Raw genomic sequence first — 15,668 nt, 5'->3', positions numbered from 1 at the left:
GTAAGTGCACACTATATTGATGATGATCATAGTCACACACACACATCATGCACGTCGTCTTGTTGTCTGTGAGCAGCAAGTGTCTGGAGCACATTGATGATCATAGTCAAAAACTTTTTTTTCTTTTTTTTTTCTTTTTTTTTTTTTTTAAACATTTTTTAAAATTCCATTTTGATAAGTCAACATTTTACAACCACAGCAACTTAAAGGACATTTAGAACAAAAAAAAAGAAAGAAAAAAACAGCATGAAAAGGAAAGAAAAAAAAGGATAAACAGACTGACAGAAACAGCCAAGCTGCCATACAAAGGTTGGTTATTGTCATAGTGTTGCCATTCATTTCTAAAGATCTTGTACAAACTGTTAGGGAATAGTCTGTCAAGGACCTTAACTCACTCAGTACGGCCAGTCCTCTCTTCTCCTCTACACAGACCCCTCGGATGTCCAGTGGGTGTCTCAATGACCCAACCTTTAGCTTCCGTCGTCAGAATTGTGGTATTCTTTGTCAACATTCACCTCTTCAGCATAAGAGCCTTCCGCTTGCAATATTTTGATGGTGGTAATTGGGGTGAAACACTGTTAACGTCTTCTCTTTCACTGTTCGTATGGAGAGAGTTAAAGTATGTTCACATTAAGTGAGCATCACATACATGTCTTACGAATATCGAACAAAATTAACAAATATGGGTGGTCAGTTTTTTTGTTGATCGTAAACAGGTGACTAATCATTATGTGATGAGTACTCACACATTTTTGTCGTCGTTGTGTTGTCCCGGTGAGCAGCAAGTGTCTGGCAGCGGCCCCGAGGGTCAGATCCGAGCCCAGGACGTGCTGAGCTTCACGCCGGGAGCAGCCCCAGCCCCTCTGGGCATGCCCAGTGTAGCCATGCCTGCTGGGGCAGAGTTTGTCGATATCGCCACCTCCAACATTAGACAGGTCTGTCGTGTCTGTGTGTGGAGAGAAGTTACTATTGTCATTCAGCAGTGTGTGTGTGTATGTGTGTGTGTGAGTATAATTATGTGTGTGTGTGTGTGTAGAAGAAGTGTGGGGGAGGGGGTGGAGGGCAGGGGGAGTGGAGTTTGTCGATACAATCACCTCCAACGTTAGACAGGTCTGTCATGTCTGTGTGGAAAGAAGTTACTATTGTCATTGTGTGTGTGTGTGTGTGTGTGAGTATAATTATGTGTGTGTGTGTGTGTGTAGAGGGAGTGGGGAGGTGTGGGGGAGGGGGTGGAGGGCAGGGGGAGTGGAGTTCGTCGATATCGCCACCTCCAACGTTAGACAGGTCTGTTGTGTTTGGCGTCTGTGTGTGGAAAATTGTTGCAGTTCTTTAGCTGCGTTTGTGTTTTGTGTGTAAGTTTGTGTGTGTGTGTAATTTGTAAAGCACTGTGAGTTCTTACGGAGTGATGGCCTAGAGCGATGGCCTAGAGGTAATGCATCCACTTAGGAAGCGAGAGAATCTGAGTGCTCTAGTTCGAATCGCAGCTTAACCGCTGATATTTTCTCCCCCCCGCCACTAGACCTTCAGTGGTGGTCTGGACGTTTGTCATTCGGATGAGACGATAAACTGAGGTCCCGTGTGCAGCATGCACTTAGCACACATAAAAGAACCTATGGCAACAAAAGGGTTGTTCCCGGCACAATTCTGTAGAAAAATCCACTTCGAAAGGAAAAACAAATAAAACTGCACGCTGGAAAATTAAAAAAACAAAACAAAACAAAAAACGGGTGGCGCTGTAGTGTAGTGACGCGCTCTCCCCTGGGGAGAGCAGCCCGAATTTCACACAGAGAAATCTGTTGTGATAAAAAGAAATACAAATACAAACAAACAACAAATAATGTAAGGAAAGGTGCAATATAAATTTATGTATGTGATGATTATTACCAAGAGTGGGATTGTGACGATGATGATGATGATGACTGGCGTTGTTGTCATGAGCCTCAAATCCACTCTCTTCTTTTCTCTTTTGTTTTAGCATAGCATGACTATTCTCTTTATCATTATTGTTATTATTTCAGTGTTTGTAGTGTATGTTATTGTTTGTTTTTTGGTAGGCATGAGCGGGGGGGGGGGGGGGGGGAGGCAGGTTATTGCCAAGAAATTTTTTTCTTTTCTTTTTCTATTACCTTGCTTTTAGTTTTATGATGGCCATTTTCTTTTCTGTTTTTATTCAATTGTTGTTGTTGTTTTTGGCAGGTGATTGCCAAGCGTTTGTCGCTGTCCAAGCAGACTATCCCCCATTATTACCTGACCATTGACGTCAACGTGGACAACGTGTTGAGGTAACTTACTAACATCAGTGCTGCTTCTGACACAGTGAATGTTAAGAGCGTAAAGGGTTAAAGGTCCCATAGTCTTTGACAGCAATCCCGAAAAATATTTTGTGTGTGGGGTGGGGGTGGGGGGGGGGGGGGGACCTTGTTTGTGATCATAGTTAACTCTTTCTACTCCAGGTAAGAGTTAATTTGTACCATGGTTACTTCCCCTGTGGACCTGGTACGAGTATTCTCATACTGACACGCTATTCTCATTTCGTTTATTCTTGCTCGGTGCAGTTGGTGTTATTTTAGGTGAGCTGTTTACAGACTCTGGGAGCACGAAAACGAAGCTATCGGCCGTAGCTGCTTTCATTTTTTTTCTGCTCAGGCGGATAGTAGTTTGCACAGGACAGGAATGTCAGACCCCTGCCGGAGTCTGCACTTGTGGGTCACGGTTAAGCATTGTTAGTTTAAACGTAATTTTATGCCAGAGAATTGACAGACAGACAGAAAATACGAAAAAAACTTAGCCGTATGGAGAGCACAGGAACAGGATGGCTGCCGGAAAAAGAGGGCGCTAGCCAGGGGGACAAAAGGGAGGTTACCTACTTCCGGGAGGTTATCGGCCGTAGTTGCTTTCGTTTTCTCCGCATAGGGTTCAAATCTCGGTTGATGGCGTCTGGTGGGTAAAGTGTGGAGAATTTTCCGATCTCCCAGGTCAAGATATGTGATGACCTGCTAGTGCCTGAACCCCCCCCCCCCCCCTGTCCCCCCTCCTTCGTGTGTATACGCAAGCAAAAGGTCAAATACGCACATTAAAGATCCTGTCATCCATGTCAGTGTTCGGTGGGTTATGGAAACAAGTACATACCCAGCATGCACACCCCCGAAAGCGGAGTATGGCTGCCTACATGGTGGGGTAAAAACGGTCATACACGTAAAAGCCCACTCGTGTATATACGAGTGAACGTGGGAGTTGCAGCCCATGAACAAAGAAGAAGAAGAAGTAGCAGGCATGTAGCATGTCACAGGTCCAGAGTTATTGAAGATGGCAGTGTAGAAAGCATTCATCACCATGCTCTCCTCTTATCAACACTTGGAAATGATAACCTTGCATTGTCATCCTTTTTTTTTTGTTTTTTTTTGTTTTGTCTGGATATCATTAGTAAGTTGATGAAAATTAAAATTTAATTACACATACTTAATCGTGACCCAACTAGTGCAGACTCCGGCAGGGGTCTGACATTCCTGTCCTGTGCAAACTACTATCCGCCTATGCGGAGAAAACGAAACTACGGCCGATAACCTCCTGGAAGTAGGTAACCTCCCCTTTGTCCAGCTGGCTAGCGCCCTCTTTTTCCGGCAGCCATCATGACTCCTGTGAAAATTTCCTATCAGTTCAGGATAAGAAATAATGCATATATATATATATATATATATATATAATGATTATTATTATTAATTTATTGATAAAGTGCCTTTCCATGTAAAATGTGCTCCATTACACTGTACAGTGTAAATACTGATGTTTAAAACATGCAGTTGAACACTAGAATGGGGGAAAAAAAATATGCATGCCCAACCATGATTATACAGTCAGCCAACCAAACACTCAAGCACAGATTTAAGTACACACACACACACACACACACACAGACACTACACATTCTCTCTCTCTCTCTCTCTCTCTCTCTCTCTCTCTCTCTCTATCACACACACACACAAAACACAACACGCACGCACACAAACTCACCCACTCACACACACACACACATACATATACACTCTCAGGTGTGCACGCACGCACACACACACACTCTCTCTCTCTCCCTCCCTCACTCCGCACTCTCTCTGTAGTTCATTATCACACTATTCTTGTATATATTCTCTCTCTCTCTCCCTCTCTCTCTTTCTCTATGTATTTCATTATCACACTATTCTTGTATATATTCTCTCTCTCTCTCTCTCTCTCTCTCTCTCTGTTTCATTATCACACTATTCTTGTATGTACTCTCTCTCTCTCTCTCTCTCTCTCTCTCTCTCTCTCTCTCTCTTATAAATATTTTTCCATATGGCTTGATGTAAAAAAAAAAATTAAAAAAAGCAGTTGTTATTGAATTTACCATCACAAAATAAAATCTTGACTTGACTCCACACACACACACACACACACATACACTCTCGACTGTTGGCCGCTGTTCGTTCTTTGTTTCTGGACTTTGCGATTGGAATGAACTTCCTTTTTCGCTTCAAGTCTCCACACTCAGCTCTTTCCAAGTCTGGCCTTAAAACCCCACCTCTTCCCAAAATAGCCTCCCTTGCCTGCCTCTTCCTTGTCTTTAGTTTCTACAGTTTTAGAGTTATGCATGCGTGTGAATGACTGGTGCGAAAGCGCTTTGATTTGTCTCTGCGCAAGGTCCAGCGCTATGCGACCTGTTTGAAGACATAATTGGACACAAAACAGAAACGCCAAAGAATCGATAGACAGATAGAAAATGCGAAAAACTTAACCGTATGAAGTGCACAGGAACAGGTGTCGAGATGGCTGCCGGCAAAAGAGGGCGCTAGCCAGGGGGACAAAGGGGACGTTACCTACTTCCGGGAGGTTATCGGCCGTAGTTCTCCCATTTTCTCCGCATAGGCGGATAGTAGTTTGCACAGGACAGGAATGTCAGACCCCTGCCGGAGTCTGCACTAGTTGGGTCACGGTAAGTATGTTATTTAAACGTAATTTTAGATAGAAAATTTCCCATTATTATTATTATTATTATTATTATATGTGGGTCAGGTTGCGCAAAGAGCTGAACGAGGTCCTGGCCAAGTCCGGGGGCAAGCTGTCCGTCAACGACTTCATCATCAAGGCCTCGGCCCTCGCCTGCAAGAAGGTCCCCGAGGCCAACTCCTCCTGGCAGGATGGCTTCATCAGACAGTAAGCAAGGAGAGTGGGGGGGTGTGGGGGGGGGAAGCAGGGGGTTGGGGAAGGAGGAGGGGTGGTGGGGGTGGAGGGAGGGGGGAGTGTGGGGATGAGGGGGGGCATTGTTTTTTTTAAGGGTTTGCGGAATTTGTGTGTGTGTGTATGTGTGTGTGTGTGTGTGTGCACTGGCCTGTAGAAAAGTTCTGGAAACCAACTCATTATGACAGGATGGCTTTATTGGGCAGTAAGTAAAGTGGGGGGAGGGGGGCGGGCAGGGAAGTGGGGGAGAGAGGGGGTGGTGGAGGGAGGGAGGGAGAGAGAGAGTAGGAGGGGGAGAGAGAGAGAGAGAGGAAGAGCGGGACATTATTTGAAAGAGTTAGGGGGATTTCTTTGGAAGTCAACTTAACTCATCACGACACGATGGCTTTGTCAAGACAGTAAGCAAGGGAGAGAGAGGGAGGAAGGGAGGGAGAGAGAGATGAGAGATGGGCAAGGGAGAGACAGAGGGAAGAGGAGGGGGTGAGGGGGGGGGGGGGGGGGGGCAGAGATGGAGAGAAAGTGAGATATTATTTGGAGGGGTTGGGTAAATACTCTGTGTGTGTGTGTTTGTGTGTGTGTTTGCAGGTAAGAGATGAAGAAAGACAGAAAGAGAGAGAGAGAGAGAGGGAGGGAGGGAGAATGTGTGCGTGAATGTGACCGAAGCCTGGCACAGGAAACGAATAGATGGAACGCCTGAAGGCCGCCGTCTGTCGGCTCTGTCCCAGCTGGGCGGACAGCCTGTTATGCAAATAACTCCCGTGTTTTTGTAAAAAAGCTCATATAGATCTTGGCCCCTGACCAAAGATGGGCTCTACATAAGCGTCAATAATGATAGAATAGAACGGAATATGTCTTTATTGCCAAGTGTATCTGGGTTACAAGGAATATTGGGAGGTGTAGGGGGGGAGGGGGGGGGGGGGTGATAGTGCTTTTTATAAAAAAAGGTACAAACAAATAAAAAATCGTACACAAACACAGACAGATACAGTAGAATTTTAGACACATACGTGTGCATAACAGTATAAGAACTTGTGCGTGCACACTCACACACACACACGTAGGCACGTGCGTGCACACACACACGCACACGTTTGAACATAAGCCACACATTACATGTGGATGGGCCTGATGACAAGATCTTCAGGTAAATAATGTATGTGAAGCTTAAAAAAAAAAAAAAAAACAAGAGCAAAACATGTATTCACTGGGACTTGGTGTGTGCAGATACAACAGTGTGGACGTCAACGTTGCCGTGGCAACAGAGAATGGGCTGATAACTCCCATTGTATTTGGGGCTGACACCAAGGTGATTTATTGCTGCTACTACTACTACTACTACCATTACTATTACTACTACTTTGATGATAATGATAATAAGAAGAAAAAAAAATGATAATGATGCATTTAATGTATGCCTTTCCATAAAAAAACATGCTCCGTCGCACTATACAGACAAGGCAAAACATACATTTAAGCACTAAAATTTTTTTTTCAAAAACCTGAATCCATAACTCTGCACAAGACATCCAGCCAAACACTGAAGTCTGTGCAGACACGCACAGAAATCACTGTGCACAATACACACACACATGCGCGCACAAACACACACACACATGCAAGCTCTCTCTCAGTCACAGTCTCCCTCTCTCTCTCTCTCTCACACACACACACACAAACACACACACACACACGTTCTTTGACGTAGTGTGTATAATGTCATGTGTTTTGTCAGGCTTCTCGTGCTGTTTTCTGGCTAGACGGCTGTACAAGCTTCCATTATTATCATGACTATGATGATGATGATTATTGTAATTGTTGTTGCTGTTGTTTTGTTATCATTTTCAGTAACATTATTATTATTTTATTTTCGAAGTGAGCAGAAGGCAGGGATGTGGTAGTGACAGCAGTGATGGTGGTGGTGGTGGTTATAATGTTTGACGACATCGATCACGATGTGCAATTTAAAAAAAAAAATTGTTATAATGACTTCCCTTAGTAAAGAAGGGACTGGATACTTTCCTTTGGTTTTATTGACAATCATCGGTTGGAAATCAAGTTGCTGACAACCTGCTGAAGTTGTTAGACAAAAAACAAAACAAAAAAACAAAACCGCAAGCATGAGCTAATCACACAATAATAATAATAATAATGGATACTTATATAGCACACTATCCAGAAATCAGCTCTAGGTGCTTTACAAAAACGCTTTGTTAACATAAAACATTACATCTATGTTACATACACACACCAAAATATGACTACACACACGCACATGCACACAGACACACGCTGCGTACATACATTTTAACAATACATGTGTATCTAACAGCTACCCTAACACATACGCACACATAGGCAGGCACAAACTTACATAAACGCACGCGCACACAATACACAAACACATAACACATTTTTAGAGTGGTGAAGGAGGATGTCTTAAGTGGTGGTGGTGGTGGGTTGTGGGCAGGGCTTGTCGTCCATTGGCCAGGAAGTGGTGTCTCTGGCCACCAGGGCAAGGGAGGGAAAGCTGCAGCCCCATGAATTCCAGGTGGGTGTGTGGGTGAGAGAGTTCCTTCCCTTTTGATTTGCATTTCCTTTTTTTTTTTTTTCTTTTTTTTTCTTTCTTTAATAGGAATGGAATGTTTTTATCGTTATTTATTCTGTTTTGTTTGTTTTATCTATGTGTGTGTGTGTGTGGTGATGGTTCTTTGTCTTCTTCTTCAAAACTCGTTCAACAACAAGTTGTTCCTCTTTATTTAGTTACGCATTTGTACCAGTCTGCCAGAAAGTGTGTGTGTGTGTGTGCATGTGTGTGTGCGTGCGGGCGGGCGCATGCGTGGGCGGGGCGCACAGATGTTAGGTAGCTCGGAGAGAAGATTGACTGGTGAGACTGATTCAGAGCAGCTGAGGCCACCTGGTGGTCAAGGCAAGCAAGGCTGTGATGATGGGAGAGCATGGGTGACGTGTGTGACGATTGACGCTTGTTTGGCTCAAGAGTGGATCGGGAGAATTCAGCTCTCGCTGTATGATGAAAGGTTGTCCAAATGTAAGAGATCCACTTGAAGGTTTTTCGGCGTGTTTGGTTCGGATTTTTTTTGGGGGGGAGGAGGGTGGGGGGGGGAAGGGGGGGGGGGAGGTTGCATGAAGTACTGGGTTGTCGTCGGCTGATCATTTTTTTTTTTTTTTTTTTTTTTTTTTAATGTTATTTTTCTAAATTGGAGAGTTTTCACGCCTTGAAACTTAAAATTAGTAGTTTTATTAGTTAGTGGCTGTAGTGGTATTCTTCTTGTGCTGATTCTTCTTTGTATTCTTTTGTTTTTCTTTTCTTTCCTTCTTCTTCGGGTTCTTTGTCTTTGTCTTCTTCTTGGTTCTTTGTCTTCTTCGTCGTCGTCTCTTCTTCTGTTTCTTCATCTTCGCCTTGCTTCTTCGTCGTCTTCTTCGTATTCTTCTTCTTCTTCATCTTTGTCTTCTTCTTCATCCTCCTCCTCCTTTATTGTCTACTTCAAAGGGACGGGCACAATAGCCGAGTGGTTAAAGCGTTGGACTTTCAATCTGAGGGTCCCGGGTTCGAATCACGGTGACGGCGCCTGGTGGGTAAAGGGTGGAGATTTTTACGATCTCCCAGGTCAACATATGTGCAGACCTGCTTAGTGCCTGAACCCCCTTCGTGTGTATACGGCAAGCAGAAGATCAAATACGGCACGTTAAAGATCCTGTAATCCATGTCAGCGTTCGGTGGGTTATGGAAACAAGAACATACCCAGCATGCACACCCCCGAAAGCGGAGTATGGCTGCCTACATGGCGGGGTAGAAACGGTCATACGCGTAAAAGCCCACTCGCGTGTGTACGAGTGAATGTGGGAGTTGCAGCCCACGAATGAAAAAAGAAAAAAAAAAAAAAAATTGTCTACTTCTTCGTAGTCTTCTTCTTCCTCTTCTTCTGATCAGTGGTTGTAGTGGCTATGGTACTTGTGTCTTCTTCTTATCAGCAGCAGTAGTAGTAGTAGTAGTAGTAGTAGTAGTAGTTTTATTGCTGTTTGATGATGATGACAATGTTGATGATGATGATGATGCTGGCGATGTCGACAGGGAGGCACTTTCACCATCTCTAACCTGGGCATGTTTGGCATCAAACACTTCACTGCCATCATCAATCCTCCACAGGTCTGTAGCGTGTGTGTCTGTAGCGTGCGCACGCGCGTGTGTGTGTGTGTGCATCTGTGTGTGTGTGTGTGTGTGTGCGCACTGAGAGTGTGTGTGTGTTCGTGCACATGAGCATTTATGTGCGTAGAGGTGGGTTTTTTTTTTTTTCTTTGCTTTCTTTTTAGTGTGATTGTTCACGTTTCAATTTGTAGTATTGTCTTCTGTCGTGTTGTCTACTTGTATCTGTGTATGTGTTATTATTTTTTCCCCTTGCACGTCTTCAAGTGCTGTTGTACGCTTTGCAGTATTGTTTGTTTGTGCATGCATCTTTCCATGTGAGGAGCACAGAGCACAGTTCAGCATCCGTTCTTTCACTGCAAGGAATGCACGTCTTTTATGTTTCACGCAGATTGTTGGCCGTTACTATTTTGCCTTTGAATGCTCATGTATTAATCGCTGTAAAGAGATTATGAAATTGAATGTTTGTGCCACAAGCGTGCTGGTATATTCTCATTACTGTTGTGATCTAAAGAGATTATCAGTTGAATGTTTGTGCCGCAAGCGTGCGGTATATTCTCATTACTATTGCGATCTAAAGAGATTATCAAATTGAATGTTTGTGCCGCAAGTGTGCAGTATATTCTCATTACTATTGTGATCTAAAGAGATTATCAATTGCATGTTTGTGCAACAAGCGTGCTGTATATTGTCATTACTATTGTGATCTAAAGAGATTATCAATTGAATGTTTGTGCCACAAGCATGTGGTATATTCTCATGACTATTGCGATCTAAAGAGATTATCAATTGAATGTTTGTGCGTCAAGCGTGCGGTATATTCTCATTACTGTTGTGATCCAAAGAGATTATCAAATTGAATGTTTGTGCCACAAGCGTGCGGTATATTCTCATGACTGTTGCGATTTAAAGAGATTATCAGTTGAATGTTTGTGCGACAAGTGTGCGGTATATTCTCATGACTGTTGCGATTTAAAGAGATTATCAGTTGAATGTTTGTACGACAAGCGTGCGGTATATTCTCATGACTTCTCAACCTCCTCCTCAACCTCAGGCCCATAACTAGAAAGTTGTCGTTGGGGGAAGCCTGAGGACCGCAGACGCAACCTCCCTTCTCCATCTGTCTCTGTCGGCAGCCGCTGGCAGCAGCTCACGTGTGTGGAGTCCGGTCCATTGTTTGTTTGATGTTCTCATGCCAGTTCTTTTCCGCTGTCTTCCTCTTCTTCTCCCGCCCTCGATGGTGCCTTGCATGATTGTTTTGGACAAGCTGGTGTGTCGAGTGTTGTGACTGTTGCGATCTAAAGAGATTATCAAATTGAATGTTTGTGCGACGAGCGTGCGGTATATTGTCATGACTGTTGTGTGACGTGTGCTGTGTGTCCCAGGCGTGCATTCTGGCGGTGGGAGGGGCGGACAGACAGCTGGTGGCCAGTGACTCCTCCGACACTGGGTGAGTTGGGGGGTGAGGGGAAGGGGGAGGAATTCTGGGGGGGTCTGGATAGGGAATGGTGAGTCAGAGGTGGGGGGAGGACAGTGGGGGGTGGGGGGAGGGTGTGATGTCAGATGGAGGGCAAGTTGAGGTGGGGAGGTGATGGGGAACCAGGAGAGGAGGGATGGGACGGGAGGGGTGTGGGGGGGGGGCATGGGAATCTGTGGGTGGGTGTTGAATCAGGGGCTGGGGGGGGGGGTATAGGGAAGGAATGGGGTGGGAGAAGGGGGGGGGCGTTTAGGGAATTGGGGGGGGGGAGCGAGGAGGGTTGGAGGAGGGGGGGGGGGGGGGTGGTTGGAGGGTGGTGGGAATCAGGGTGAAGAGTTTTGCATGCATGTAAATGACTGGTGTGAAAGCGCTTAGATTTGTCTCTGCACAAGATTCAGCGCTGTATAAATACTATCATTATTATTATTATTCTTATTATTATGAAGTGGAGAGGGGAATCTTGAGGGATGGTGGTGGGGGTGATTTTTTTTTTTTTTTTCAAGACTTTGTCGCGTGTACTGAAAGATGTGTTTCTGTCTTGCTCCTTGGATTTAAGATGTTTCAAAACCAAATCCAACAGAATTTTCTTTTCAAGATTTTTTGTTTTTTTTGTTTTTTTTGTTTTGTTTCTTGAGTTAAGGAAATGTTCAAACCAAAATGAAAAAAACATGATGTATATTGAATTGCTGTGTTTTTGTCATTGCTTGTAAAGATGTTAATATTTTCCTTACAGTTTTTTTTTTTTTCTCTTTTTTTCTTTTTTTTTTCTCTTGATGAGCTGTTGTGGCACATGGCACATATGTGTGGAATCTCTCTAATTGCTAATTGAATGAATTCTGATTATAGAGTGCATGCACATAATTATCGAAAGAGTTGTACTAGCAAGCGAATGATTGCTTACGACATTGATTCCTGTCAGATATTATCTGCTCAAGTTAACGGTAATGTCACACCATTGCCTGCCTTTTTATCTGTTTTATTATGCCATGGAACCTTGAAGAAGAAGAAGAAGAAATTTGGTGTCATATCCTGTACCATGTCAAACTGATGCAAACTAGGCCTATCGGTTTGCTCTGCTTGGCCAAATTTCACGCGGCTAACAGTGAAAAGACGAGCAGTGCTGGCCCGGCCCGCTCTCAGCCAATCAAACGCCTCTAAAATCTATAAGCGCTGAATCATTCCTTTGGCCCCAAGCAGAGCAAACCCATAGGCCTAGTTTGCATCAGTTTGACATGGTAAGTATATGTATCACCAAACATGGAGTATAATACAAACTCCTCCTGTATGTTTTATTATGTTTTTGTTTCTATTTTAATTTTCACATCATTCCCGAATGTGACATTGCAACGTAAAGTAAAAAAAAAAAAAAATGTTTGAACCCCCTAAACCCCACAGGTTCCGGGCGTCGACGATGATGAACGTGACCCTGAGCTGCGACCACCGGGTGGTGGACGGGGCAGTCGGGGCCCAGTGGTTAGCCGAGTTCCGGAAACTAATGGAGCAGCCTCATACTATGCTTTTGTAGAGCCCCGCCGTGGGTGTGTGTGTGTTGGCCGGGTTTGAACCTGCGACTTGTGTTGGGTTTGTTCGTTCGTTTGTTTGTTTGTTTGTTTGTATGTGTCATGCGTTTTGCCTCCTGTTCGTCCTTGAGTGTTTTTTTTTTATGACGGAAAGGTTCGGTGAAAGGTGGAGGAGGAGGGTTTGTTTAGTGTTGGGGGCTGGTAAGATTTGATCTTTCTGTTCAGTTTTGTGTGTGTGAGAGAGTGTGTGTGTGTTTATGTGAATGTGTGTGTGTGTGTATGTGTGTGTGCGTTTCTTTGGATGAGGATTGATCTGTCTGTTGAACTTTTTGTGTTTCTCTGTATGTGTGTGTGTGTGTGTGTGTGTGTGTGTGTAAGGTGTTTGGATGTTGGGGGTGTATTAAGTAAGGACAAGAGGTTATCTTTTCTCTTGAAGTGTGTGCGTATGTGTTCGTGTGCATGTGTGTGTGTGTTTAGCAAGTTGAGGATCGATTTATTTTTTTTCTTTTAAAACTCTTTTGATAATCCGCAAGGGAAGAGAGAGCAGAAGTTTGTGAACATAGGACAGAGATATATTTGTGTGTGTGTGTGTGTGTGCGCATGCATGTATGTGTGTATTCAAGTTTTCTTCTGTACTTTGTGTTGGGCTGTATTGCAAAAATGGAAATGAAGAAAATGATTGTCTATAGAAAAAAAAGAAGGGATGAGTTGTTTGTGAAGAAGAATGAGTGATGATTTCTCTGTCTGTGTGTGTGTGTGTGGTCTCTCTCTCTCTCTCTCTCTGTCCACCCTATCCCCTCTGTCTATGAATGAATAATTTTTTTTTTTTTTTTCTGAGTTGGAGGACGCACATTTTCGAATTCTATGCTTTAATCAAGATGATGAGACCTGGCCCCCTCCAAACTGTTGTTGATAAGACTTTCACATGGATGAAAATGGGGGACTATTTTTTTTTTTCTTTTCAAATTCCAATTCAATTTGTAAAAGAACTTAATTGTCTTCTGCGAGCAGTTTGCAAGAGAAAAATTCTCTTCGGGCTCGATCAAATGCTCGTCAACAACAAACAATAACTGACAGAGCAAAAGTTTTAGGATTGGTTTGGCTGGGTGGGGGGGCGGGGGGGGGGGGGGTCTTCAACAAGATTTGTGCCCCCTTATTCATGTAGCACACACACACACACACACACACTGCGTACATACATTTTAACAATACATGTGTATCGAACAGCTACCCTAACACATACGCACACATATATATGTATATATATGTATATATATATATATGACACCCTCTTTTCTGCCTGTATTTATTTATTTTGTCAGGTGTGTGTGTAAAGTCTCTGTCACCTTTTTTTTCCCCCCTTTTCTGCTCTTCAGGGAGGGAGGGGAAAAAGGGAAGGGTGGATGTGTTGGATGGAAACATTCAGAAAAGAAATAAGGTAGATTGAACTAAAAGCCATTGATTGAAAACTTCTTTGTTCAGTGAAAACCTAACGTCCGTTTCATGAATGGAACCTGTTGTGTACATATGCCCTGTTGGGATTGAGTGTCGTTACTCCTTGAAATTGTTTTCTGTTGGTATTCTTCAAAACCTTTTGGTGGTTTTTTTTTTTTTTGTGGTCATGTAAGTTGTCAATATATCCCTTACAGTTTTTCTCAGATTTTTTTTTTTTTTTTTTTTTTTTTTGTCCTTCTCTTGATGAGCTGGTGTGGTACACGTGTGGAATCTCTCTAATTGCTAGATGAATGGATTCTGCTGAATATAGAGTACATGCACATATCGTAAGAGTTGTACTAGCAAGCGAATGATTGTTAATGATGTTGATTCCTATCAGATAGTATCTGCTCAACTAAATGGTAATATCGCCGTTGCCTGCCTTTTTATATGTGTTTTTTTCTTTCTTTTTTTTTTTTCTTCTTTTTTTTTTTTCAACATAGTTCCTGTTTGTAAGTATTATCCGAATCTATAATGATTTTTTTGTTTTTTTTAAAGAATTATGTAATTGAGATTTGGGTATGGTTATTGTTCTTTGTTTTCGAGAGTACACTGTGATTTTTTGGGGCATTCTGTTGTTTAATTGTTGTTGGGTTTTTTTGTGTGTGTTATTTCAATGTGATTTTTTTTTTTTTTTTTTTTTTTTTTCAAACAACAGTGTTGTGCACATGGTAGTACATGAGAACGAATGAGAGTACAAAATCATATTTTGTATAGGGGAATACTCAGTTTCTGCCTTTTTTTCTGTTCAGGGTGATGATTTTTTTTTTCTTACAGGTGTTAAAGCATTTGGTGTATGAACGACATATTTTTAAAATGTTACTTTGATATTTATGCGTTTGTGAATGTTGTATTTTAAAATGTTTTTGTCGATTGTGTTATTTTCGTAAATCAGGTATGTTTATCTATCTAAAATGTGTGCACCTAGTATTTTTAGTTGGTGCCGTTAATACTGTTACATCTACAGAGGCACCGTGCCTTCCTGTGCAGATCCTTAGACACCGTGGATGTGAATTCACTTCTCCAATGGCTGTATAAAGCTATGGGATATTTGATTTTTTTTGTTTGTTTTTTTTTAACGTTGTTATTCGTCCATTTTCGTGATCCCTTTGAATGAAAGAAGGGAGAAGATGAAGAAGAGAATCTGCGACGATGTAGTTGGGTCAGTATTTTTTTTTTTTTTGTCTTTCTGCATCTGTAGACATTGAAGTGAAGAGAGAAAGAGAGACATTAAAAGAGAAAAAACAACAACAACAACAAAACGTGCAGAGAGTGGTTTGTTGAGACTAAGTGTGTGTGTGGGGGAGAGTGAGGAGAGTGTGTTAGAGGGTGTGTGTGTCTGGGGGAGGGGGGTGGGGGGGGTGTGCATGTATGTGTGTGAGAGGGAGAGAGAGCATGCATGTCTGTGTATGTGAGAGAGGGAGACTGTGAGTGTGAGAGCACACGTGTGAGAGAGAGTACGTATGTGTGTGTGTGTGTGAGAATAGTGTGTGTGTGTGAGAGAGAGAGAGAGCATGCAGATGTGTGTGTGAGAGAGAGAAAGGGAGGGAGACTGTGAGTGAGAGAGAGAGCTTGCATGTGTGTGAGAACATGACATTTGTGTGAATGTGAGAGAGATATTGTGCATGTGTATATGAGATAAGAGCGTCTGTGTGCATTTGTGACAGAGAGAGAGAGAATATGTGAGCTCTTGACAAGTTTTCAGCTTTTTCTCAGCAGTTTATGTAGACTTTTGTACATATTATGAAGACATGACAGTATATTGTTCATGGGATTTGATTGCCCCATTTGTAGTTATGTTGGT

At 42.9% G+C, this 15,668-nt stretch overlaps 1 protein-coding gene across 2 annotated transcripts in view; it reads left to right on the top strand.

Moving 5' to 3' along the window:
• The window catches only part of LOC143276915 (dihydrolipoyllysine-residue acetyltransferase component of pyruvate dehydrogenase complex, mitochondrial-like), a 90,236-nt gene that overhangs the window by 5,074 nt on the left and 69,494 nt on the right, over window positions 1-15,668 (top strand). The window contains exons 5-12 of one of the 2 annotated variants that reach the window (XM_076581579.1): window positions 783-935; window positions 2,197-2,282; window positions 5,047-5,187; window positions 6,436-6,517; window positions 7,679-7,759; window positions 9,302-9,376; window positions 10,759-10,823; window positions 12,246-12,433. In XM_076581579.1, coding sequence (XP_076437694.1) covers window positions 783-935; window positions 2,197-2,282; window positions 5,047-5,187; window positions 6,436-6,517; window positions 7,679-7,759; window positions 9,302-9,376; window positions 10,759-10,823; window positions 12,246-12,375 — 813 coding nt within the window. In that variant the 3' untranslated portion in view covers window positions 12,376-12,433. Of the gene's footprint in view, window positions 1-782; window positions 936-2,196; window positions 2,283-5,046; window positions 5,188-6,435; window positions 6,518-7,678; window positions 7,760-9,301; window positions 9,377-10,758; window positions 10,824-12,245; window positions 12,434-15,668 lie in introns of those variants that run through there. The other variant, XM_076581580.1, reaches the window with a different exon arrangement.

Source organism: Babylonia areolata, chromosome 33 (assembly GCF_041734735.1).
Source record: "Babylonia areolata isolate BAREFJ2019XMU chromosome 33, ASM4173473v1, whole genome shotgun sequence".
In the NCBI taxonomy this organism is placed as follows: Eukaryota; Metazoa; Mollusca; class Gastropoda; order Neogastropoda; family Buccinidae; genus Babylonia; species Babylonia areolata.
This window is presented reverse-complemented; position numbering and strand designations above follow the sequence as displayed.